The sequence below is a fragment of the Temnothorax longispinosus genome, chromosome 4 (genome assembly GCF_030848805.1).
Source record: "Temnothorax longispinosus isolate EJ_2023e chromosome 4, Tlon_JGU_v1, whole genome shotgun sequence".
Classification (NCBI taxonomy): Eukaryota; Metazoa; Arthropoda; class Insecta; order Hymenoptera; family Formicidae; genus Temnothorax; species Temnothorax longispinosus.
In genome coordinates, this window is record NC_092361.1 from 5,546,697 (window position 1) to 5,572,484 (window position 25,788).

Consider the following 25,788-nt stretch of genomic DNA (forward strand, 5'->3'; position numbering starts at 1 on the left):
GATATATAGTTTCTTTGTAATAAGTGAAATACGAACATGCTGCATTTGCAGCCAAATTGCCCCAATAGTAGGGTAAGTTGGCTATGCGACAAAAGTCCATGTTAAATTAATGAAAACGTAATAGAAACACAAAACGGGTAACAGATATGTACTTCTTGATAAAGATTGTATCTTTTAAAGTTATTTTTTAATGATCGAATAGCAAAATGCTGTTGCAGAAAAACAATTGTAAACTATTTTAGATGTGTAGCTGCTTTCTTTAACATAAAAATATTAATATAAATATATATCTAGTTTCTATCAGCATTGTAGGTAGCAAATCACATACACAGGTCTCACGCGCGCGGCAACGACAGGTCAAGCTAAGCGTGTCTTATTGATATGAGCCATTATACGTTTGATTTCAGTCATTTTATTACAATAAATTACTATTGTTTCTCAAAATAACATGTCGTATAGTAACAGAAACTTTTCTTTTAACTACTGATACGTTGGTTTACTTCCCAAGCTGAAGAACATTAATACTTAATACGATATTTTAAAACGCTCGAAAATTTACTTGCCACCTCTTGAATCAGAGTTCTCTTTTTCTATTGTAATACTTGTTTGATTAAAATAAAACTTTGGAAAAAGTACCTATGTCATAAAAGAGATATTTTGTGATAAATTTTCCATTATTTCTTTCGTTATAAATACATAAACAGAACGCATTGCCAACTTATTCCCTCTTGTGCCAACGATCCCCGGTCTCCCCTAATGTATAATGGGATTAACTTGAACACGTAAAATACCATTTGCATTTCGAATCTCAATTATTTTCGTCAGTTCTCACGTTAATATCGCGTCGAGATCTATCAAGATGTTCACCTAGATTCTCGAGCATCATATATCCTATTATTTTCCAGGAATACGCAACTATATACGGCATTATATGGTATACTATATATCGCTGTGCGGAAATGACTTCGGGCGTCGTAAACAAATGCATCAGGGTGTGCGGAACGCGGAACGAGACGAGAAGCTACCGCAGCGTCGCGCGCATTTACACACAAGACACCGTGTGTTTCTGCATTTAAAGCGCGTAGCGCGAGCGAGCGAGCGAGCGCGCGGGGTTGTTTGGTGTCTCCGAGACGATCATTATTATTGGCAAAGTGAAACTGGGGCAGCGTCGCCCGCTCGCGAGCGACGTGATAGGAGCATATTGTGCTTATTGTTCGTAAATAGAATCGCGCGCGGTGACGAAGCGCGTGGCGCCGAGATAACGAGACGAAGGGCGACGATGTCTTTCCGTATGCATCAAAGACGCTCTAGCGGTGGCTGTTATAGCGGCCAGGTGTGCCGAGATAAAGTCGCCAATTCGAAACCCATATAGATCTACATCATCCCCGAGGATAAGGACGCCAAATACCAGGTACTCCTCTTTCAAGAGCGGATCCAGAAGAAGAATCCCAAGCGAAACAAAATGTCACGATGACGTCAAAGTGACATCAAAACGGCTCCAAAGTGAATAGTGAAAGTCACTTTAACACCACTTTAACGTCACCATGACTCCTTGCCCTTACTCTGCCTGGGAAGAAAAGACCGGTTCGAACTGTAATAGCGATTTGCATATCCCAAGTGTAAATATCGCGACAGCGATTTTATAGCTCTAGGGTTTTAAGGCCACAAATACAAAAAAAAAAGATTGAAGAATTGAGGGGACAAAAGAAACTCACCACATTGATTTTGCAACCAATACGAAGTCTGATATGCCACCGGATATAAAGAAAAATTAACTCCACACAGGAATCCTATCAGAAAGTCTACACAAAATACCTATTACTGCTCTGACTCTTTCGACTGAGCAGTTTTTTCAATATTATATATTAATAATAAATAATAAATAATATTATAATTAATTATAAAAATTAATATAAATATGTTTTATATTATGTAGACAGATAGCCCCTCGAATGTAGCCAGATAGCCCCGGAGTCATCTCAGTCATCTGTCTACACTGAAAAAAAATTTATTATTTGCAAGAAAATAGATTTTTTTTAATTTAGTTTTTTTAAGTCAAAGAAGTATATTGGTTAGATTTAAGAAAACATTTTTCTGAGTTTAAAATATTTTCTCGAATCTACCTAATACTTCTTTGAATTAAGGAAATTAAAATTCAAAGAAATCTATTTTCTTGTAAATAATAAATTTTTTTCAGTTTACGCTCAAAATGTTAAAAAATGAACAATTTTAATTATATTTTTTTTAGCTTAAAAGGTTACGTGAATAAATCCGTGTAAAGGCTCTGGTAACAATCAAAGAAAGTGTAAAACGGGCTAAGTAAGAGCCAAAAGCGCTGTTGACGATTCATTCCTTTATTTATGATATCTTTAAATCGATATATTTTTCCTAACATATTGAGGAAAAAGCGATCCATCTGTTACCTTTTTACGTACCGTTTTTCCGTAGATGCGTGGACGACGTTATTATGGCCGCTCCATCTGAATTATTTGATCTTTTATTTTATAAATTTTCAACTCTCTACATAAGAGATTACAATTCACAATGGAAATTAGTGAAAATAATAGGCTTAACTTGCTTGATGTCACTGTGATGGTGAGAGACGGAAAATTTATTTTCGATTGGTATAAGTAAACCCTGCACCTTTTCTGGGCTTAATTACCATTCACACCATCCAATCTCCCATAAACGAGGCGTTATTTTTGGCCCAGTTTACACAAGTTAGGTATATACAATTTAAATATATTATACATATACAATTTTATATAATTGACATTTGCGATTTCTTAAAATTATAAAAAAATTAATTTTTGTTGAATTATACCCTCCCGCTTTATCCCTACCTACCCGTATGTTTATTTATTCCTACCTAAATTTCTTACAATTATATTAATGAAGTTTCCTTCTATTGTCGAAAACCATACCCCCATATTCCTACCTACCCGTGTCTTTACTTATTTGTTTTTCTACCTACCCGATTTTTATCTAATTTTTATCCGTATTCCTACCTACCCGTATCTTTATCTAGTACATTTATATAATTACGCTTGCAGTTACCCGCAAAAAACGTGCGTAAATTTAGTTTTAAATTGAGATCGTTTAGAAGTTTTATTAAGAGTTCATGCGGGATAAAGATTTAATTAGATAAAATAGAGACGGCATCTTTTTCCGTCTGATTACGTGCACTGAAAAAATTTATTATTTGCAAGAAAATAGATTTCTTTGAATTTAGTTTCCTCAATTCAAATAAGTATATTAGGTAGATTCGAGAAAATGTTTTAAACTCAGAAAAACGTTTTCTTAATCTATTTAATACTTCTTTGAATTAAGGAAACTAAATTCAAAGAAATCTATTTTCTTGCAAATAATAATTTTTTTTTTAATGTACAATTGCACGTATACAAAAAAAAACTTTATAGGCTTATGTTATATATAGGCTATACCGTTATGTATTTTTAAAATTCGATTGGTGTTGCACACCAACCTACCTAGTACGATCCTCTTCGTCTTCTTTCTTCTGGCCAGAGTAGACTCACCTTTTGTAACACTTGGCCATATCCTGGCTTTATATAGCCAGAAATCGACAAGGAGAAATACTTCTTTTGCTGCCGGCTAATCATCGCCGACAATAAGCGTAAGATTTTACGCTTTTGTGATGCGCGAAACACGAACGCGTCGCAAAAGGGCCATCACATTAATTAAATCAATAACATACAAAATTAACAATTAACAGTAATAATAATAATAATTCTATAAGTATACAAATTAATTGCTCATTTATACTTTACGCGCGTTTGTTCGTATTAAAATATGTATCGAGTAATTAACAAATAAACGTATCAGATTGGAAACAATTTGAAAGAAACCTTTATCTCGACTTGTGTTTCGATTCAAAAAAATTCGATCCACGATTATGAAATTTATATTTAACTTTCAAATATAAACTTTATATAAATAATGAAACTGTAATTTAAAAATAAATAAATAAAAATTATTAGACACGCCATTCGGCATTCGTTAGAATCTAAGGCCCATATGCATATTCTCATTGATTCGAACGGTTCGTTGCTGAATTCCTATTTCAAAAGCATGCAGATATAAGAAATTCAGATGAATGACGTAAGATCCGAAAGGGATAATATTTTTCCAACACAATTAGAATTAATAAAAATATCTCTTTGTACTTTACAAATTATTAAAATTATTTTTCATATAATATATTAATTCAAAATTATTTTTAAATAAAGTAAAACTGATTGATTCTAAAATAATTACTTAGATAATTAACTAGAAAGAAATCTTCTATTTTATAGCAATAAATATATATGGGATCTTACGTCATATTATTATTTCAACTGGTAAAATCCAGTTATCAATTACCTCAACAGACATATATTAATTTATCACTCACCGACCCCGATGCGCAACAGCGGAATACACCTGCCACGTAGCTACGTTGTATCTGTAATATACGAACATAAAATTCATATTAAAATGGTGTTCAAAAAACCTAATGTTTTGAAACATAATTCCTATGTGCATCAAACTTTTTATTATTTAATTAAATATTAATTTAAATAATAAAACATTTTATGAAAAAAATCTTTACAAGGATAAATTTCTACAATATTAAATTATTTCTTTTCCTCTAATTATTATTTCTAAATTATTGTGAAATAAAGCGATTCAAGGATAAACAGGAAAAAAGTTGCTTTTACACAAATAAATAATATTTACCGAAAAGTTGTTCCGCTGGTGCCCGATGCCTCTCCCAGGCCTGCTCCTCCTCTCAGGCTATCCTCTCGGATTATCAGCTCCCTCGATGCGACACTCGTGTTCCCTCGATGCGAAGCTGATGCTTCTTCCCGCGTTGATATTTTCTGTAACATAAAAATTATCGAATTATAATTATATAAATTATAATGATATAATGAATTATAATGATATATAATGATATATTATTAATTATAATGATATATTATTCAAATATGTATGTCAATCAATTTTCAACAGATCCGTTACCTCATTATAATAATGCTTTTTATCACTCTCACCGATCAACAGTGGAGTTGTCAGCCACATATCAGCTACGATGATTCTGTAATACAAACATAAGATTCAAATTAAAACGGTGCTCAAAATAATCAATAATTCAAAAGATAATTCTTACATGTACAGAATTTTTTAATAACTTTTAATTAAATATCTATTAAAATAATTCTACATTTTTCAAAAAAGATTTGCATAAGAATACATTTATATAAAATTTTATATTAATTTTTGTCTCTAATTATTATTTTTAAATCATCAAAATAAAATAATTAATCAAATAATGTTACGCAATCAATAATGCTTACCGTAAAATTGCTCCAATGACGCCCGATACCTTTCCTATTATAGGCCTCCTCATCCTCCTTACGGATTCTTTCATTTGAATCCTTTCTTTTACTCACATCACATAACTGAGGAGTTTATATACAAGATTGATCTGTAACATGCAAAAATATTCAAATAAAAATAATGCTTCTATTTTATATAAACATATTTGAAAAATATTTTTTAGATACATATAAATACATATTGCTTGCTCTTGCATCAATTTATAAAATATTTAAAAGGAAACTAATAAATTAAAAATGGAAGAATAACTTTTGCACATCACAAGTACCATTTTATTCATAATTTTGACAAATATTAAATACAAGAATAACGTCTTAATGAAAGTGCTTTTTTATATATCAACTTATATAAAATTTAATTTAAAAAATCTAATCCTGATATAATTTAAACTATTATAAATTTTAATGATTTAGAAATATATTAATATTAACAAGCAATATTTTATATATATTTGCTAATATTAATCGAGTCATAAATAACTTATTAAACATTTAAAAAATCTTAAAATATAATCTAAAATATTTTAAACAATAAGTAAGTGCAATAAATAAGTGAAATACGACTGTATCAGATATACAATCAAATCACGGAAAAGCTGTTAAATTTTGTATTTTTTAGACAATGTATTAAACATTAAACTATCACATTATACGATAAAAATGATATACTGCACAAATTAATAATTATTTTAATTCGTAACAATTAAGAAGTACATACATAGATCATAAAATGCTCACCTTATCTGTCACACTTGGCCACCTCATTGGCTTCTCCTTGTTTCATCTATCTCCATTACTGTTTCTTCGTAGCACTCATATCTGTTTCTTAAAACAAACAAAATATTGATTACAATTAAACGCAATTATAAGCAATCACTAGAATACAATAATCGCGTGACTTTACCGTACTTTGTACGATACTTTCAAAATTAATCACAGGCGACGCGTATTTAATTATATTGCGATAGCGGAGAAATAAAAGAAAAAATTATGGCACGTTTGTATCAACGATATTTTAAAAATAAAAATGCAACGTACTTAAAACAATGGTAAAAAGTTTCTCGCGCGATCGTTTGTACACGCTAAAAGCGACGCGGCATCGCCAGATTGATTCATGCGATAGATCGCCCGAACAAGGCTTTCGAAATATGCGTTCCAACGAATTATTAATATCCGTGCGCCGAATCTATACTTAACGATAGGTACCGTAATAAATATATTAAATGCAAAGTTAATACATGTTATACTCACCAATTAAGTTGCGACGCCAGTCGTTCTGCAGCCGATCCACCCGTGTCTGCCGCGCTCTGGAAATGGAAGGAGAACGTATTAACGTAATTGACATGGCGAAGGTGCTTCGTCTCTCACACGGTCAACTTCTCGCGTTAAAAGTGACGCGGCGCGATGCAGCGGCGGCGTCACTACTACGCTCTGGATATCGCGATTATGCATTTTCGTACTTCGAACAGGAAATACTATGTCCGCCTATTACTACGATTATTATTTTGCAATTCGAGCGAATAGGCGTATTAATCTTGGCAAAGATATCCGCGATTTCGCGACATTAGAAAATACGATCGTTGACACACCATCGGCCGAACAAGCGCCGCGAAACACGTATTTTCAAGAATTATTAAGACCCGCGAGCGCCGAATCCATTACCACGCGACAGATATCGCAATATATATTAAATGAAAAGGTCAATACATGTTATACTCACCAATTAAACAAGTCGCGACGCCAGTCATCGTTCCGCAGCCGATCCGTCTCATGTCCGCCGCGCTCTGGAAATGGAAGGGGAACATAATCAACATGGCGGAGGCCCTTCGCACGGTCAACTTATCGCGCTAAAATAAGCGGCGCAGCGCGCAGCGCAGCGCGGCGGCGCCGCGGCGGCGGCGACCGGCGTCACTACGCGTACCGTTCTGAACTTCGTGATTACGCATTTCTCGCACTACGAGTAGGAAATACTATATGCGCTTGCCTTTTACTACGATTATTATTTTGCAATAGGCGTATCAATGGTCTTGACAGATATCCGCGATATAACGACATTAAAGAATATCATCGTCACTTTCGCGACCGCTCGCGCATCATCAGCCGAATAAATACCGCGAAATACATATTTTCATGAATCATCAATACTCGAGCGCCGAATATGTACTACGCGACAGATATCTACTGCAGTATATAATGAATGCAAGCTTAATATTTACCAGTTAAACGAGCCGCGACCCGCGACGCCGCTCGTTCCGGAGTCGGTCCGTCCCGGTGTCAGCCGCGGCCGGCCTGGAAGTGAGAGAGAGGAGAACGTAATGAACATGGCGGAGGCGATTCGTCTCTCGCGCGCGGCAAACTTCACGCGCCAAAAGTGACGCGGCATCGCTACGCGGCGCCCTACTCTTATAATTTCACGTTCACGTATTTCCCGCATTTCGAGCAATGAATAATATACCCTCATATTTTGTTTGACGGTCGTTATCTCGCATTACGATACAAGTTAAATAAAAACAATATGAAATTGCAAATAGATATCCGAAAATATAATCGCTTTAACAATTATCTATGCGATAAATCATCGGTCGAACAAGATTCGCGAAATACGGTACGCGTTGAAATAGATTATCAATTGCGTGATAATTAAGTATTGCAGCAAATGGTAGCGATGCAAAGTTAATATGAGTTTTCCTCTACCATTTAAGCGTGTGTCGCGATGTCACTTGTTCTGGAGTCGATCCCGTGTCGATCCGCCGCGTCCAGGCCGTCCAGTAAATGCAAAGTGAATGCAATCAAGATGTCGCAACGGCTTCATCTCCCGCGCGATTAACTTTAAGCCGAGTTTGTCGCGGGAGCGCCACGCGTCGAAAATTGATTGGTCCATATATACACATGTGCATAATAGCTTTATGCTTACGTATTATGCGTTATACAAAAGTCTGTGTTTCTTGCTTAAATTTTTTTTAGTAAAAAAATTATTCTTTAATTACATATTTTCTAATTCTTTTTTTATAAAAAAAAATTATACAAGAAAATAAAAATATATATGTATATTTATATATTTATATGTATATGTATATTTATACATACATATACATGTTTTTTATATAAAAAAAATTTTTTTTCGGGTAACATTCTGCGAAGATCATATAATGACAATTCGTGAATTTTATATAGGTTCGACATTTTTAAAACAATATAAAATATAATGTAACAAAAGTGTAATATAAAACATTAATATGCAAATATATAATATTAATAAATAATATACAAATATCTTGAAACGCTCGATTGACCAATCAGGATAAAGAAATCTTCGGAGCATTCCTAAAGCTAACTGGACAGCGTCTTACGTTACGGTTGCCCTTCTTGTTTATAGTTGTTTTCTGATTAATTGTGTTAGGATTAGGTTAGGTTGTAAATAGGCAACGTAAGGCAACGTGAGAATTATTTATATTTCATCAAAGCACCTTTGTATCACTCGTAAATATGGTTCGTAAAAAGAGGTAACTAAAAAAAAAGTTTATTAAATCAATAAAGACTAAATCCTAAGAGTCAGGAAAATTTCGAGATACATATATATATATATAGAATCTCGTAAAGAAATTATTGGGTTTGAACTAGAGTTTTGGATGACTATTCTCGTGGACAAATGTTTGATTTAACAGTTATAATAATATAATAATATTAATTATAATAAAAAATGTTGAATAAAATATTATTTGTATCAACTCTACTTAAAAGAGTAGAAAAAAATAAATAAATTTTACTTATTTATATGCTTTGAAAATTTTATGTCTCAAGATACTCCAATTTTTATTGCCTCTACCTACATTTTATGAGAATAATGTTCCTTATTTATGAATTTACTTCTATATTTTTTTTAGAACAAGAAAACCTCTCAGTAATGAGGATATTGACGATATGGACGACATCGAAGATGTGGATATGAATGCTGTGACGGATTCAGAAGAGGAATATACGGAAACTGAAAAAAAATTGCTGGAGAAAGTGCGGAAACAGCGCACTACTGAAAATTTCGATAGCGACGATGAGGTTTACGGGCTGCAAGATGATAGTGAGGTGGAAGAAGAAGACGATGAGCGAGATTCAATGGAATCTGACATTGAGGGGGCACAGGAGGATTACGATATGCCCAATGACAGAGCTTGGGGCACTAAAGCAAAATCCTTTTACTCGTCGGATTTTAAATATACAGATTATGCATCGGCGCCTGAAAAAGACTTGGTCAACGCAGACATGGAGGAGGAAGAAGGAAGAAGATTGCATTTAAGATCGATGGGACAGCATTTAGCTCTTGATGGTTCAAGTTTTAGTAAAAATAAAGCAGCTCAAGTTATCGAGGACAGTAAAGTTGTTCGAAAGGACAGTACGCAGTTGTCTGATAAGGAATTTTTCATGATCATGGTCAAGCTTTTTAAAGGTATTTTATAATAATACTAAAGACGTGCTTCTTATTATGAATTTATTGCTAATTGTGCTAATTGTTATCATTTATAGTAATCTGATTGTGAATTAGAATTTCTATTTCTGACACGCTTTGAACAAAGCTCTTACAATCCGTATTTCTTTTAGTCTCGTAAATAAAAACTATATTTTTTCGTTTGATGTTATATAGTCATAAACACAGAAATGTTAACATTAAAAATATTTATTGTATTAAACGAATAATTACTTCTGTTACAGATTACATGACGCAAGCAAAAGACATTTTGGCACCCTTTCTTGAATTGGTCAAAGATGGGACATGTCCCGAATGCAATGCAGTAACTTTTATTAGAACCAAGTATGAAATTATATTAAATTATTGTACAAATATCTCGTTTTTATTGATGCTGCAAACCAAGGGACTGCCAGTGAAATCACATCCAGTTGTAAAACGTTTGGCACAGTACCGTCATCTGATCAGCGAACTGGAATCAGAGCAGGGAGATTTGTTGGAGCAAGTGGCAGAGATACTGAAAGCAATTAAAGAAGGTAGACCTCTTTACAGCATATCGGATGGTTTTCAGATACAAAGTAATAAAAAGAGTCCAAGGCTTACTAGCTTATCTAAAAAGCTGGCAAGTAAGAAAGAAGCAGTAACACTAGAAGAACAGTCACTATCTGACAGTATGAATGAAGAAGCAAGCATTGAAGATCTAGATACTGAAGAGAAGTATGATGGCGAATCTGTGGTTGATGAAAAAGATACTACCATTCTAAATAGTATGAATGAAAAAGAAGAGGCTAAGAGAGCGATAACATACCAAATGGCAAAGAACAGAGGTCTTACGCCTTATCGGAAGAAGGAACTGCGCAATCCGCGTGTAAAGCACAGAAATAAATATCGCAAAGCCAAGATTCGCAGAAAGGGCGCGGTATGTATAAAACAAAGATTAATCGTTTATTTTATTATACTGACATACGAGAGCTCTTGGGATGTGAGATAAAAATAAATTATTTCTTGCAGGTGAGAGAAGTGAGAAAGGAATTGACTCGTTATGCGGGAGAGATCTCGGGTATCAAGGCAGGTGTGAAGAAAGGCATTAAATTAAAATGATTCACAGATTTTGTCCAATATAGATTACTTGGATATTTTTTCAAATATATGAATATATATTGTATTTATTTGTGCTCGATATTAATCTCTTATTAATGTACAATTTCTGAGATTAACCATCCAGTATTTATTAACCAGTATATTTCTGACGATGAGATTCCAGTACCGCAAAAAGTAGATTTTCAAACTTTGTTAGAAAATTATCAGCGGCGATTAATCGCCACATAATTGCAAAGCGCTATTAGGTGTACGAAAATAACGACATAAATACAATAGACAAACGCTTTATTTTATCAGAAAAATGTATGTACATGTACAGTAAGAAACAATGGCATTTTAGCAGCAACAGATTCTTTGAAAAAATTAGGTCTTTATTGAGCTAAAGGAATAACTTCCAATTATATTATGTAAAACATATACTCTGTATACATATTTTTTGCTGCTAGTTCATGAAGTTCTAGAAGAACTTATATAGCATTTATATAAAACTGGAAACGTAACTTAAATTCAACGAATTAAACCTCTACTTTGGCTAATATATCCGACTCGCGGAACAAGTGGTATTCCTTGTTGTCCTCAAGTTCAACCTTCGTGCCGCCGTATTCGGGAAGTAACACGACATCTCCGATCTTGATGCTTAAAGGCACGTGCTCTCCTTTCTGATAAGAAAAGACAAAAGATAATATGAATATTAACAGACAATTCACAGAAATATTTTGTAATAGACGTGAACATGGACTACGTTTACATGTCACTATTAATCGGGTTTAATAACATCTGTAATTATTAACTTCCTAAAACGCATGCCCGTTTACATGCCCGAAGGGATGTTATTTTATCTCCAAAGAAATCTTAATCTTGTCGAAGAAATACAACAGATATACTTTTCATAATTTTATCTAAGTTGGCAATGCAATTATAACAACTTGCTTAGTGTTTTACACGTTTCTTTAAAACCAGGTTTATAAACCTACATTTCTTTGTTAATGGGTGTAGAGTAATAACAACTGGTGTTATAAAGTCGAATTTAACGAGCGTTTTTTCATTTTATGCAGCATTAGTTATAACTCCTGATGTTATTAAACCCGATTAATGGTGACCAATATACATAGTAGTCATAGATATTCCGTGTATGTGCATACATCGTTCCTTGCTCCAGGACCTGTGGCAATGACTGTGCCTCGCAGGACTTTTGCTTGAGCTTTCTCTGGCAGTACAATACCACCTTTCGTTTTGGTAATAGCCTCGGCCCTTTGTATGAGGACTCTGTCAAAAAGAGGAATCAGCCTCTTCACAGCATTGGCAGCAGCCTGAAAATACGTAGACATTTGCAATTATTGATGTTCTGTATGTTTCAGCTTCAGACATTAATGTGTCAAGAACTTGTTAAGATCTATTACTCAATTTTTAATTAACGACTAATGTTCATTTCTATCAATGCAAATTAACTTTAATCTCAGTTTCTACTTCTAAGAATTGAAAAAAAGATAAAAAATAAGTTAAACCGAGATTAGGGTTAATCTGCATTGATGGAAATAAACCTAAATTTACAAAATTTGCATTTAAATTTTAATTTGACTACGCTGACTTGCGCACTACTTAACCGTCATCTCCAAACTTTTTTGTAGATTTTAAAACAATACCAGAATTTGATAAGAAAAGAAGTATACGATGATGAAAGTTATCAGTAGAATTTCACTTATATGGCAAAAGTTAGCGAAATACCTGCATATTTGACTACTTCTCGCGCAAGTTATTACGAACACAAACGAACGAGGATACAATTGCATTCGAGACACCGATTGCTCCTGTTTCTCGACAAATTCGTGAACAAATGCGATTCGTCTCGAACCGATCGGCGATACAAGGAAAAACTCGTGGTAAGCCTTTGTCTTTTGCACTAAGGTCTGAATTATGATATTCTCTGTCGACAAAAGGCGCTGTCTTAAACCGTAATTCCTAATCTTTAAGTAAGCTATGGCCACGTCGCATCTGTAAAGTTTAGAGCTCAGAGCAAATTAACGTCACAGCTCGGAGCAAAAGGGGGCTAGAGACTTACTACCACTAAATTGCAAACCGAGTCTTTAAAGATAACGCGGCGACATGCGAGCGTCGTCGCGTGGGTACCGAGCCGTTCGAGGGTTATCGGAGAATAACCCCGTAAACGCGCGGGGTACCCGCGGGACGCGCGGATTTTCCCCGCGAGAGAGAAATTCTCGCCGTCGTTTCTCTTTCTCGCGTTAATCCGCAGGGAAACGTATGTATGTATGTATATCTCACCATGGTCGCGATCCCTTTGCAGTCACCGAGTCGGTCGAAGTGCGAAACCGGCGGCGAACGCACGCTTGAGAGAGAACTCGTGCACGTTGTGTAACCTAAACTGCGACCGGACCGGCGGCGAGGCGGAGCAATGCGCGCACGCGCGAACCGCGATGGCGACGTTCTCGAAGATTCCTCCCCCTCGCGGTTGCTAACATCACCTCCTTCCCCCTCGCCTAGCTGCGCCGCTCTGTATCGCGCACACATTGATCATAACGAAAGAAAAGGATCGCGGGTGATTACGTAATATGAGCGTCACCGGTCCCCAACCGGCGACTAAACTTCTATTTCGTTTTCTTTTATTCGTCTCTTTTTTAGAATTTATATGTTTTGGAATGCTTTTCAAAAATGCTGAGAAAAGTCTACAGTCTACATCTTTTCCAGAATCTTTATGTATATGTGAATTCTAAAATACTCTAAGATTTCTCGTTTTACAATTTCCGAAAAAGACTTATAAAATTTGAGGTTTATAAGATATTTTTTTAGAGATTTTCACAAATTTAAAAAATTCTTGAAAATATGATATGATAATTTTTTCACCGCGCGGGGTATGGACAACTCAATGGTTTAGCCTTAGCGAAATAGTTTATTAATCACTCTGTATACTCGATAGTTTTACAGGTAAATCAGGTGAATACTCCACCTAGACGGCTCAACCTTTTCGTATCGTACTTATATAGTGTCAATAAATAGAAATGAGAGGCTCGAATTCTTTTTCCTCGAATTTTAAGAGACCTGCTGACTTTAAAGGCAACGAATTCACTTGTATCTATTCCCGATCGTTCCGCCGCAAGAAAATCAAAGACGTGGAATAAAAAGGAAAAGGAAGAGTTTGATGCTCAGATTAAATCGGGACATATATGTCGTCTTAAATATGTCTTTAAGACTTTAACTTAGTCCAATGTCCAATGTCCCGATTTTGAACATGCGTGTTGTCTGAGACACCATCTTTAACATAACGCATTAATCCTTAATTCTCTCTTCTTCTCTCTATCAGGATTTATTTGATCAATTCAAGAAATGTATAAGAATTAGCATCGACAATCTTCGTCAATATTGTATATTTCAGAGTTTTCTTTCAGAAAAATGATCGATGGTCGACTTTCCGCCGGGGTGCCGATAACGCTGTAAATAATTTACGGCGCGAGATAAAAGAAAGATAAGATATAGAGCCAAACGCGTATAGTAAAAATACTCCTTTCTCTTAAATTCAAAATTTTAATGACGTAACCTACGAATGAATACAATAATGAAAACAATAATCATATGGAGTATCAGGATGTATCAGGACGCTCTCGTTTCTTCCGAAGGGGTTAGCAATGCCATGAACGAATTTTTCGGCTGCATTCTGAATGAACTTGACCGAAATCGTAACTCCCCGACTAATCGTTTCCACGGAGAGATTCGCGGGAAGAAACCGTTACGTTTTACGACGGTGCAACAACGGAGGAAGAAACGTAAAAAAAATAAGTGTGATTGTCGGCGGCTGGCCGATTGCATCATACTGAATCGTCGTACTTTCTGGAACATACGGCACGCCGCAACTTCGTGCGGTACTCGGTCCGCGTCGCGAACAACCGGAGCCGAATCCCCGGTTAGATGTCAAAGAAAACTGCTCCAGCTGGCCTCCTGTCTCGGTCATTTCCCGCACATGACATCAGATTAATCACCGAAGACCTCATTATTCGGGATTAACCCGTTGCGATAAGGTTAAGTTCAATCAAAGCGTTGATCAAGAAACGGGGCGGGGAGGGAGGAAAGGCTACCCATTCAACGGCGGACGGAGTGCGGCGCGGCGGAGGCATTTTCCCCACCGCTCAATTATATTTACCACACGCTCAGAGAACCACGTGACTAGTCCGACAGACTCGTATTTGGGAGGTCTTAATGTAGACATTTTTGGGGCCTATATTTTTTTGTTTTTTTTCTCTTTCTTATTGTTTATATTAGTATTAATAATGTATAAATATACAATTTTAAAAAATTACAAGAGTTATAAATTCTAAAAATCGCGGCCCAAAAAAGGCGAATTTGTACATTTCAACTTAAAGCCATTTAAATATTCATAGATACATTTTATGTAGACGCGAAACAATTAGCTATATATTATATAATCATCTATGTGAATTTGTGATAAGATTCAAGTTTCCGGCTTGACCCTAATTTACCGGAAGAGAATTAGGGAAACCTTTTTTATTTTTCAGTATAGTTTATTACAGCGATTTATTAAAATCGTTCGAATGATAGGGTTTCTGTGGTATCTCGAGACGTTGCATTTCATTAGCTGGATGAAATCTTAAGATGATCAGACTTCTATTAAGACTTCCTTGGAGGTTTCTGCGGGTTTTTACGTTTGAAATCCTTGTAATTCGAATTCTAATCAAAATTTTTAGATTGTAGTTAATATTGGAACATAAAAAGAGTTATTCCTTCCAGAAAATCTATAAATAGTCGGCGACGGAATGGGATATCTGCAAAAAAAGATATAAAGGTTGAAAGTGTGATCTCTGCCTTTTTACTGACACATATTCAACTAATAAATGATTTCGTCTATCTTTTCGAATAGACTAAATCAATATATAATTATTATTATTTGAGTGACCTATAACAAAAATATTGTTATTGTTTTCAGATATCCCTCTCCATCGTCGACTAGAAAGAGCAACTCTTTTTACCCCTAAATACCACGTGCGGTCTAAAAATTTTGATTAGGACCCGATTGTTCCAAGAATTTAAAACAGAAAAGCGCGTACCCCAGGTAGAACAAACTCATAATGACAACATGATAACGTCATCACGAGTCATGATGATGTCATTAGCTTCATGTTCTACCTGGGTAAGGACCTGGACCTCCTAGGACTCAATGATCTCTGAGGATGAAGGTAATCTCTCTCCTTGAACGTAAGATCGGACTTCGGACCCTTCGGACTATTGAATTCCGCCCTATGATGTATCGCGATATATACGTCACTGGGCGATCACCGGCGCGCACGCGTAAAAAATCCCTCTGTCTCCCGTCGTTGCAGTTTGCACCCATGTGATAGCGCACATTCTTCGTCTCCTCGCTCCACTCAGCTCCACTCGTCTTCTATCCGCGAGAAGTTCGGTCGCGCCGTGACGATCTTCAGCCCGCTGAGCTCCTGACACCGATCGTCGATCGTCGTCCGTCGAAGAATCTTCCCTGAGAATCCAAGGTGAAGCCTGCACGCTCGAGCCCGCAACGAATTCGCACCACGTGCTTCTCCGGAAAATTCGAGAAACTTCGCCGGCGGCCGGGGAGGGAGGGCGAGTTTCTACGCCGGCCGGGAATATCTTGCCGGCGATTTTTCGGGAGCGTCAGCGAGAATATTCTCCTCTTTTCCTCGCGAAAAATTCGCGCGAGAGGAAGTACGTGGTCGATCGGACGATTTTCAGTCAGATCCCGCGATAATCTCGCCGGAACGTTAACCTTCAATCGTCGCGCCACGCGGGGACTTTTACATAACCGCGTTCTCGCCCCGGGAAATTTATTCGCGACGCGGCTTCAAGAAATTCGAGGCTTGTTTATTCGCCGCACTGGACTGCACTAAAACTGTCTCTCGCTTTCGCCAAACTTCAAAAACATATATCTACATATCTTAAATTTATTTCATTTTCATAAGGATGTACGTTAATTAGTCCTCCGGCTTCGGTTACCCGTGATAAAATCGTTCTCGTACGATTTAACTTTTTCGGCGTCCAACGAGACACATTCCGCGAAATACTCGAGTAACGTTCGAGGAATATGATGAAAGAACTTTTTTTTTTGCATTTTATTATCGTTTACGAGACGCGAAGGATATGCTTGCTATTAATCACTTATCTCGAGCAATTGTCTGTTATCCATTCTGAGGCTTTAAGAATTAGATGTTCTTGTTGTTTGAAATAATGGCAATGGAGAACGAAAACTGAAAGTGTTCTTAACAACTGCGTCAGAATTATTTAAGATTGAGCGTATTACTCCGAAAGATAATTTATCTTTAACTAATATATATTTTGTACATAATAATATACAGCACGTACACTTGGCTTGGTTTGTTAGCCCCTTCTATTTTCTTTGTTTTTAATTTTTTTATGTTTTTATTTTAATATACATATTTTTTTATAGATGCATAGACTACCTACCATGTTGAGAGGAGTTGCCCTGCGCCAGTTGCAGGCGCGCACTTATGCCAAAGACGTGCGTTTTGGAGCAGAGGTTCGTGCTTTGATGTTGCAAGGCGTGGACATTCTGGCGGACGCCGTCGCTGTAACGATGGGCCCTAAAGGACGCAACGTTATCTTGGAACAGAGCTGGGGAAGCCCAAAGATCACGAAGGACGGCGTGACTGTGGCCAAGGGCATCGAATTAAAGGACAAGTTTCAGAATATCGGAGCTAAGTTGGTGCAGGACGTGGCTAACAATACCAACGAGGAAGCTGGAGACGGCACCACAACCGCAACCATATTAGCTAGAGCGATAGCCAAAGAGGGATTCGAGAAGATCAGCAAAGGTGCCAATCCTATAGAAATCAGACGAGGTAGGCCTCTCAATTTATACAATGAATAGTTTGTCTTTATGTATCTCGGAGAGTCTTGGGAAATGTTGAACTTTGACCTGAGCTTCGAGATAAATCAATGAGCAATCTATATGCGTCACTACATGCAATATTTTTATGAAGCATGAAAATATGAATGTTTCTCTGAAATAACGTTAAACAATCTGCGGTGTTCTAGGTGTGATGTTAGCAGTAGACAAAGTCAAAGACGAGTTGAAGACGCTGAGTAAACCTGTCACGACACCCGAAGAGATCGCTCAAGTGGCAACGATATCCGCTAACGGCGACAAAGCCGTCGGCAACTTGATCTCGGACGCCATGAAGAAAGTCGGGAAGGAAGGCGTGATTACTGTGAAAGACGGCAAAACGCTCACCGACGAGCTGGAGGTCATAGAAGGGATGAAGTTTGACAGAGGCTACATTTCGCCGTACTTCATCAACTCCAGTAAAGGCGCCAAGGTCGAGTTTCAAGACGCGCTCCTTCTCTTCAGCGAGAAGAAAATCTCTTCCGTTCAGAGCATCATACCCGCCTTGGAACTGGCAAACTCGCAACGCAAACCTCTCGTTATAATCGCCGAGGATGTGGACGGCGAGGCTCTGTCGACCCTCGTTGTTAATCGTCTGAAAATCGGGCTGCAAGTGGCTGCGGTTAAGGCTCCCGGATTCGGTGACAATAGGAAAGCTACCCTTCAGGATATGGCGATATCTACTGGCGGCATTGTGTTCGGCGATGACGCAAATCTCATCAAATTGGAAGATGTTCAGGTAAACATCTGTTCAATCTAGCAGTAGCTTAATCGTATCAATTCATTATTTCCGATAAGGATTACTATTTATCTCATACTCTGACGCAAAATTACCTTCAACACGCCAATCATTTATGGAATGTGAAAATCGAGACTGACTATGAGTTGTGATCACTCTCATAAATATCACCACATGCCTGATTAGTTTAGACGCCCGCACGGAATGTAGGGAGATTCAGGTTCGAATCCTGGCAGGGGTGTTATTTTTCGCAACATGCTATATCTTGTGGATACATGATTATTAATTTAATTATGTGATGTACTGTTTTATCTTTGATTGAAGCCACGTTTAGAGTTTGAGAGTAATGGCGCGTGGTTTGCTAGGGCGATGACGTATACATAAATTCACGCGAATAATATTAAACAAGATTCAGTTCTGACTGTGTACAGCTTGTTCTTTAATTTAATTGCAAATTGAAATCTCTTGATTGATAAGCAACTACTCTATCACTAATCATCTGACACTTGAATGAATGTAATACTTTTTTTTCTAGCCAAGCGACTTGGGTCAGGTAGGAGAAGTTATAATCACAAAGGACGATACTCTCATTCTGAAAGGCAAGGGAAAGAAAGCTGATATCGATAGGAGAGCTGATCAGATCAGGGATCAGATCGAAAACACCACGTCCGATTATGAAAAGGAGAAACTGCAGGAACGTTTGGCAAGGTTGGCGTCCGGTGTTGCCGTTCTGAGAGTTGGCGGAAGCAGCGAGGTGGAAGTTAACGAGAAGAAGGACCGTGTGCACGACGCACTCAACGCTACTCGCGCCGCCGTTGAGGAGGGAATCGTTCCCGGAGGTGAATTTGGATCTTCGTCTACTTGTTTTGCGTATCCCGCGCACATATTAAATGTAACATCACTTTCTTGCAGGTGGCACCGCGTTATTGAGATGCATACCGGCGCTACGACAGTTGAAGGCTGTGAATGGCGATCAAGAGACCGGAATCAATATCGTGGCGAACGCTCTGCGTATGCCATGTCTGCAAATCGCGCAGAACGCCGGCGTCGATGCCAGTGTTGTGGTGGCCAAAGTAAGCGAGGGCAAGCTCGGCTACGACGCCCTGAAAGGCGAGTACGTTGACATGATCGAAACAGGCATCATCGATCCCACGAAAGTTGTACGCACGGCACTTACGGACGCTGCCGGCGTGGCGTCGTTGCTGACGACGGCGGAGGCGGTGGTCACTGAGATACCCAAGGAGGAACCGCAATCGCCGATGGGCGGTATGGGCGGTATGGGTGGAATGGGCGGCATGGGTGGCATGATGTAAAGAGAGAAACGCAAAGACTGAGCAAAAGAGACAGTCAGTGTTGCGATCTTGTTCGTAATGAAACGCGATTATGCTGCGTGAAACATTGTTCAAATAGTTCCAAACGTTGATTCCGTTCGAACGGAATAGAAGAGACATCCGGTCTTGTACAATTTGTACTTTGAAACATTACAGGCGATAAAATACCACTCGTGTATTATGAAACCATTATTATGAAACACTGTTCCCTTTTGTTTTGCTGTAATTATTGTTACAGAATCCATATGAGATCGCTTGTTTTATTTTATTCAATAAACGCATGCGGTGCATACACACAAATGTTTCAAATACAAATGCATTTACTAATGTATAAAAAAATAACTACGTGAAACGAACTTGTTAACATGTTTATAAAGAATGTAGAAATACGATGAATTGACAATTCAACCAATTACACGATAATAATTTTTAAACCAATTTATTCTGTCCATCGTTATGTTCCCGATATTTCAGATTATAATTGTTTCACGAAAACCAGACACGAGAACGAGTAGTTTGTTCAATATTTTATACAGTTTTCTAGTTATAGTAATCATTAAAGACGCAAATGTAAAAATGAATATGCGTATTAACTGTGTGGGAGGTTAATTATTTAGGCTTTCATAATTTTGTAATTGTTGAATTTATTTTCCGTCTGAATAAATGTATGTTTAAATTACAATTATGTCCTCATGCGCGGTACTTAACATTATAAGTTATATGGCAAATGAGCAAATAATTAAGAAGATTGATAAGTACAGAGAGAAGAGTTTTATTAGAATGAATATAAATATATATTATTACATTATTATTAATTGTGTTCGTTCTTTTTAAACGATCATTGAAACGCAATAGATACAAATGACAAAACAATCTTTTAATCATAAGGAAATTGTTGCTGTCGCCGTTCTTATTCAAGGCCTATTCCACCGTAATCATCTGAAATATCGATCTATCGACATTTATATTTTCAGAATACGCTCGTGAAACTTTAAACTTATTTTCTGAAACTATAAACATTTCAAAAGATATTCAAGTTGATTAAATCATACGTGCGCGATTACTCGAAGAGACAAATGTAAGACAAAAAATATTCGCAAAAATTTTTCTGTTTTTTCCATATTAATATAGATAAAATATCCTTGTTTTAAATTTTTTACGTAATCTGTTGCGTAAATTATATTATAATGTCAAGTACATTAAGTGCGTTTCTATTATAAATAAAATTATACGGTCGGAAAAAAATATTCCGCTAGTTTTTCTTCGGAAAAGAAAGCTTAAGTGAAACGAAATTTCAATGCAGTTTGAGAGATCAATATATTTTACCTATACGCGTGCATTCGGCACATGCGACAAAAATATCCAATTTTGAATCGCCTTATTTTGATCCAATGAAACATAGAAAATGGCCAAAAAAGAATGAAGTATGAAACAAAAGAAAAGCGATTTTCTAACGTAGTTGACTGATTGAAAAAGAAAAAATATCCTTTTTATATTCAAAATACACAAAGAGAAGTCCGATTTAAAAAATATTATATTAAAGCCTAGATACATTCATAATAAAAGCATAATATTAGCCTAAGCTCCGATTTTTTCAATCTCATCCGCATCTTCCGCGTCAAGATAATGTATCTTCTTGCCAAAGTGTCTCTCTATGTCTTTGCACAGTTGCATTGCCTTCGGCGAGTCGATTAAATTAATGGCGATCCCCGATTTGCCGAATCGCCCTGTTCTTCCGATTCTGTGCAAGTACGTCTCACAATCGGCTTGCTTTTTTTGGTCCATCGGCAAATCAAAGTTAACCACTATCGTCACCTGCTCTACATCGATGCCTGCCAAAAGTACCATACATTTTATTATAAATATATTATCGTTATACTACGCTTAGGTACAGGTACAGGCAAAAGTTCAGGAATTATGTATTTGCTAAATATTAAATTTCTTCGTATTTACCTCTAGCTAAAACATTCGTAGTGACAAGAACTTTCTCAAGTCCTGCTCTAAATCTATCCAGCACAGAAATCCTTTGTTCGACTGTCAAGTCCCCAGACAATATTGCTACCGCATGCCCGTCTTTCGTCATTTTCTCTGCTAACCAACTGGCCGTATTTTTCGTCTGAAAAGTAAAGTAATGTATTTTGTTACAAATGAGTTGCTTATTTAATGGATTTAATGAGTATTCAATATACGATCGCGATCTTACGTGACAGAAAATAATCGCTTGTCCAATGGTGATCACGCCATAGATATTAGTGATAGCCGTATATTTTTCGTCTAAATTTTTGCACTTGATATAGTACTGTTTAATATTATCCAAACTCTCTTCTTCTCTTAATAATCGTATTATTAGCGGATTACTGACTATAATCTCCGCAAAGTTCATCACTTCTGGCTCGTATGTCGCAGAGAAGAACATCATTTGACATGTACGTGGCAGTAATCTATGCATAAAATAAATGATGAATATCTCACGTGAAACATAGATGTATTCAGTCATGCAAATATTAAACATCTCGAGAAGATTACTTGTGAATACGGATACACTGATCTTGATGGCCTTGTGTAGCGATCATAACGTCAGCTTCGTCCAATACAAACACTGATATTTTGCTTAGATCAAAGAATTTAAACTTTTGTCCCCAATCAAGCACTTTACCCGGAGTTCCTATAATAATGTGATCGGTGATCTTCGAGCCACGGCTTACTGTAACAATTAAAGCGATATTAAGAGAGTATCTTAACAGCAGAAAATTCAAATTATATAAGAAAACGCTGTATTACTTTCTTCTCCTCTCACAGCGTACTTAATTTTTATCTCAGGGCAAAAGCGCGACATCCTCGCCGCTACTTCGCCAGTTTGGATCGCCAGCTCGTAAGTCGGCGATAAACAAAGTACCTGTGGGTAATCTTTTGCGGGATCTACCCGACTCAACATGGCGAGTACGAACGCGGCCGTCTTACCCGTACCAGATTGGGATTGCGCAATCATGTTCTGCGGCCTAGAAAGAATTTCCTCATAAAATATGTTTTAAGAAAGGCTGAAAGTAGTCTCTGATAAATGCTTACGGATCGGCGAGTAAAGTGGGTAAAGCGGTTTCTTGAATTCTCGAGGGTGCATTGAATCCCATAGCGTAAACACCTTTTAACAAGGCAGGTTTGCTGTATGCAAAGTAAAAAAAATACAATTTACATACATATATACCATTATATTGAATTATGTGACAAATAATTGTAGTAGTAAACGAGTGGATCTAAAGGCCTGTTTGTTTTCGCTATACTTCTGAACTAGTGCAATAAGTTAGAATGAAATAAATATATTTTCTTTCATTCTAACTTATTGCACTAGTTCAGAAGTGCAGCGAAAACAAACAGGCCTTAAATCAGGCCCTCTCGTCACGACTAAAAGTTAATTATATATGTTATATAATTATATATATAACTGTATATATAAATTATTTACAGATGAAGTGCGTCAAAGGTTTTGACACTGTATAATGGTGAATTTGGATCCTTCCTTTGAACCTCTACAGCCTTTGTCGTCTCGACCAATCCTTTCCTGATAATTTTCTGCAGGAGCGACTTTTCCGCCGGTGAGATCTGCTCCTCCGACGTATCGTCATCGCTCTTGATGTCTCCATCTTTCACAGATGGGGTAGGGACGGGTGTTGAGTTCGGTTTATCCAGGTTCAAACTCGTCACCTAAGCATAATACATATGGTTAATGAACTTTTTGCATCTGGCCTCACGAAAAACTAGTGCTCAGTTCCCTGCTTCAGATATGACAAACACATGTGTAGCATGTTTCTACAAATAAGATCAGCTGTACAAGAGATGAATTATCATCCTAGGGAGTTAATAAAAACAAAACAACGTATAACATAACAACTCATGATATTTAAGTCTGAGTCAGGAGGGTCAGGAGTCCGCTGAGTGATAACACCCTGCGTACTATGAAAACAGGTGTCATGAGCATCAAAAGAATCACGCCGGTGCAACGTATCCGTGGACAGTCCCGCCTTACCTTCGATGCTAATTTGTCCTGTTCGTCGGCGTACTGTCCCCAGTCGACCTTAGTCGAAGCCATATCTGCCGACCGCCTGGCACGTAACTGCGATAGAGAAACACGTTCTTTGAACTGATTGTCAGGATAAATCTCCAAAACTCGAGTATATATTTGCTATCCCGGTTAGCCAAGAAATCCAATCGCACGCCACGCGTTACACGACAACCTCTTTACACTCTCGAGTCTCGAAACTCCCGAACCCTGAACTCCGGACCCCGAACTCGAACACCAATCTTGAGTCTACTCACTCTAGTCATTCTACTCTCGCGCGTCCCGTCACGAAGATAAAAACGCTCTTGTTGTTGGTAATACACTGATGTTGCGCGCGATACAAAGTGATTGGTAAGATTGAAAAATGGAGGCGGACGCGTCCGTACTGGCCGGTCTACAATGGTCGCGTTCAGCAGACCAAGCTGCTCAGTAGCGGTCAAACATGATTGGCTCTTACTTTTAGAATCAACCAATCGACGCTGAGTGTTGATAAGACGAACTCAACAGTTGTGTGTCTGCTAAACGCGCCTAATGGATTTTTACCGGGGAAATTTAGACAATACGATCACGGAATATTTGGTAATAAAAATGTATACGGCACATTTACTCCACCGAGCTACGATTTGAGCAAGATCAAAGTACCGGTCTATTTGTACTACAGTGAAAACGATTGGTTGGCAAATGTCAAGGTTCGTGTTTCTTTATATACATAGCGATTATCTCGAGTACCTACGATGTGTCAGGATAATTAGAGTATCTTTTTATTTGACGTTCTAATGCTGGGGGAGGGGGGGGGTTAAATGTTAAAGTGATCTTACGGTCCTTGTTGACGCTTAATTGTAATGAATAAGTTATAATTGAATTATATAAGTTGAAAAAATCGAATTTCTTCTATCGTGATGCTGGCACTGAAATGTAGTCAGTGATTATTTGAAACATATTGTTAGTGTTAAGCATCAAATGCAATTGTACGTTACCGTCAATGTTGGTAATTATATTTTGATTCTTTTTGTAGGACGTGGAAAAGTTGTACAGCGAACTAGGCAATCCCGCCGGTAAAATCTTAGTAGCAGATAAGAAATTTAATCATTTGGACTACATGTGGGCTAAGGATGTGAAGAAGATCGTGTACGATCAGATAATCAGTCAAATGAAGAAGTCGTAATAAAGTATAATTGCTACACAGTGTTAGGATTGTCTCATCCCGAGATTAACGCTTGTGCTCAATATAATTCGATATATACCGGTTTGAATTATCAATCTCTTGTCAATAAAGTTCTAGATAAGAATGCCCGATCATCGCCAGGTACATACGTATACCCGCATATGCGCTAGCGATCCTGAAGGAAGATAAGGAAAATGTAAAATGTTAAAAATGGCATGAAATTTATAATATATTATAATTTTCTTTACAAATAATGTTTGCATACGTCAAATACGCGATGCTTTTTTGTTAACCGTTCAAAACCGCGCGGTTTTTCTGAAACCGATCGAGTTTATAATGCTGATTGAAAAATTTATATCAGCAATCAATAATATATCTATACTCTTCAAAACTCTCCTTATTATAATGTCTAATTCGTGTTCAAATACCACTTTCGGTGGTATTGATGTGTTTAAAAAAAATTTAATTTATAAAATATATGCGATATAAAATAAAATTAATTATTAACATGTAATACGCGTTTCCCTTTTTACACCTGATAGATTTTATCATCGGCTATTCATATTATGTATTATCGCTATATTAACATTTTTATACGATGAGCATTTTTTCATTTAGATAAAAATAAAAAATATTTAT

The 25,788-nt window shown here is 36.9% G+C and overlaps 4 protein-coding genes, 2 long non-coding RNA genes and 1 pseudogene across 8 annotated transcripts; 3 read left to right on the plus strand and 4 right to left on the minus strand.

The window, feature by feature from the left end:
- The window catches only part of LOC139811466 (stromal membrane-associated protein 1-like), a 17,933-nt pseudogene extending 14,313 nt beyond the window's left edge, over positions 1-3,620 (minus strand).
- A 716-nt stretch (positions 3,621-4,336) lies between these two features.
- On the minus strand, positions 4,337-5,069 carry LOC139811204 (uncharacterized). The gene is made up of 3 exons (XR_011731576.1): positions 5,023-5,069; positions 4,738-4,880; positions 4,337-4,462 (listed from the first exon to the last, which is right to left on the minus strand). It is a non-coding gene; the product is annotated as an uncharacterized lncRNA (long non-coding RNA).
- A 3,724-nt stretch (positions 5,070-8,793) lies between these two features.
- Positions 8,794-11,023, plus strand: Sas10 (UTP3 small subunit processome component Sas10). Its single transcript, XM_071775966.1, has 4 exons — positions 8,794-8,902; positions 9,284-9,840; positions 10,104-10,777; positions 10,870-11,023. The coding sequence occupies exons 1-4, from the start codon at positions 8,886-8,888 to the stop codon at positions 10,957-10,959; spliced, it is 1,338 nt and encodes a 445-aa protein (XP_071632067.1). The 5' UTR covers positions 8,794-8,885; the 3' UTR covers positions 10,960-11,023.
- A 204-nt stretch (positions 11,024-11,227) lies between these two features.
- LOC139811647 (10 kDa heat shock protein, mitochondrial) lies at positions 11,228-14,935 on the minus strand. Of its 3 annotated transcripts, none has more exons than XM_071775969.1 (4): positions 14,797-14,935; positions 13,240-13,466; positions 12,102-12,269; positions 11,228-11,618 (listed from the first exon to the last, which is right to left on the minus strand). In XM_071775969.1, exons 1-4 carry the CDS (start codon positions 14,918-14,920, stop codon positions 11,475-11,477), a joined length of 663 nt encoding a protein of 220 aa, XP_071632070.1. In that variant the 5' UTR covers positions 14,921-14,935; the 3' UTR covers positions 11,228-11,474. The 3 variants fall into 3 exon arrangements, with proteins under 3 accessions (XP_071632070.1, XP_071632069.1, XP_071632072.1); XM_071775968.1 differs by having other exon boundaries at positions 13,240-13,468; positions 14,784-14,935; XM_071775971.1 differs by lacking the exons at positions 13,240-13,466; positions 14,797-14,935 and adding an exon at positions 12,685-12,941.
- A 1,366-nt stretch (positions 14,936-16,301) lies between these two features.
- LOC139811642 (heat shock protein 60A) lies at positions 16,302-20,741 on the plus strand. Its single transcript, XM_071775963.1, has 5 exons — positions 16,302-16,472; positions 17,405-17,816; positions 18,013-18,599; positions 19,135-19,438; positions 19,512-20,741. The coding sequence occupies exons 2-5, from the start codon at positions 17,405-17,407 to the stop codon at positions 19,910-19,912; spliced, it is 1,704 nt and encodes a 567-aa protein (XP_071632064.1). The 5' UTR covers positions 16,302-16,472; the 3' UTR covers positions 19,913-20,741.
- On the minus strand, positions 20,687-24,224 carry Dbp80 (putative ATP-dependent RNA helicase Dbp80). Its single transcript, XM_071775965.1, has 8 exons — positions 23,952-24,224; positions 23,391-23,629; positions 22,997-23,089; positions 22,712-22,929; positions 22,457-22,634; positions 22,134-22,371; positions 21,884-22,046; positions 20,687-21,762 (listed from the first exon to the last, which is right to left on the minus strand). The coding sequence occupies exons 1-8, from the start codon at positions 24,012-24,014 to the stop codon at positions 21,509-21,511; spliced, it is 1,446 nt and encodes a 481-aa protein (XP_071632066.1). The 5' UTR covers positions 24,015-24,224; the 3' UTR covers positions 20,687-21,508.
- On the plus strand, positions 24,200-25,528 carry LOC139811650 (uncharacterized). The gene is made up of 3 exons (XR_011731690.1): positions 24,200-24,335; positions 24,448-24,673; positions 25,000-25,528. It is a non-coding gene; the product is annotated as an uncharacterized lncRNA (long non-coding RNA).
- Positions 25,529-25,788: the final 260 nt, after the last annotated feature.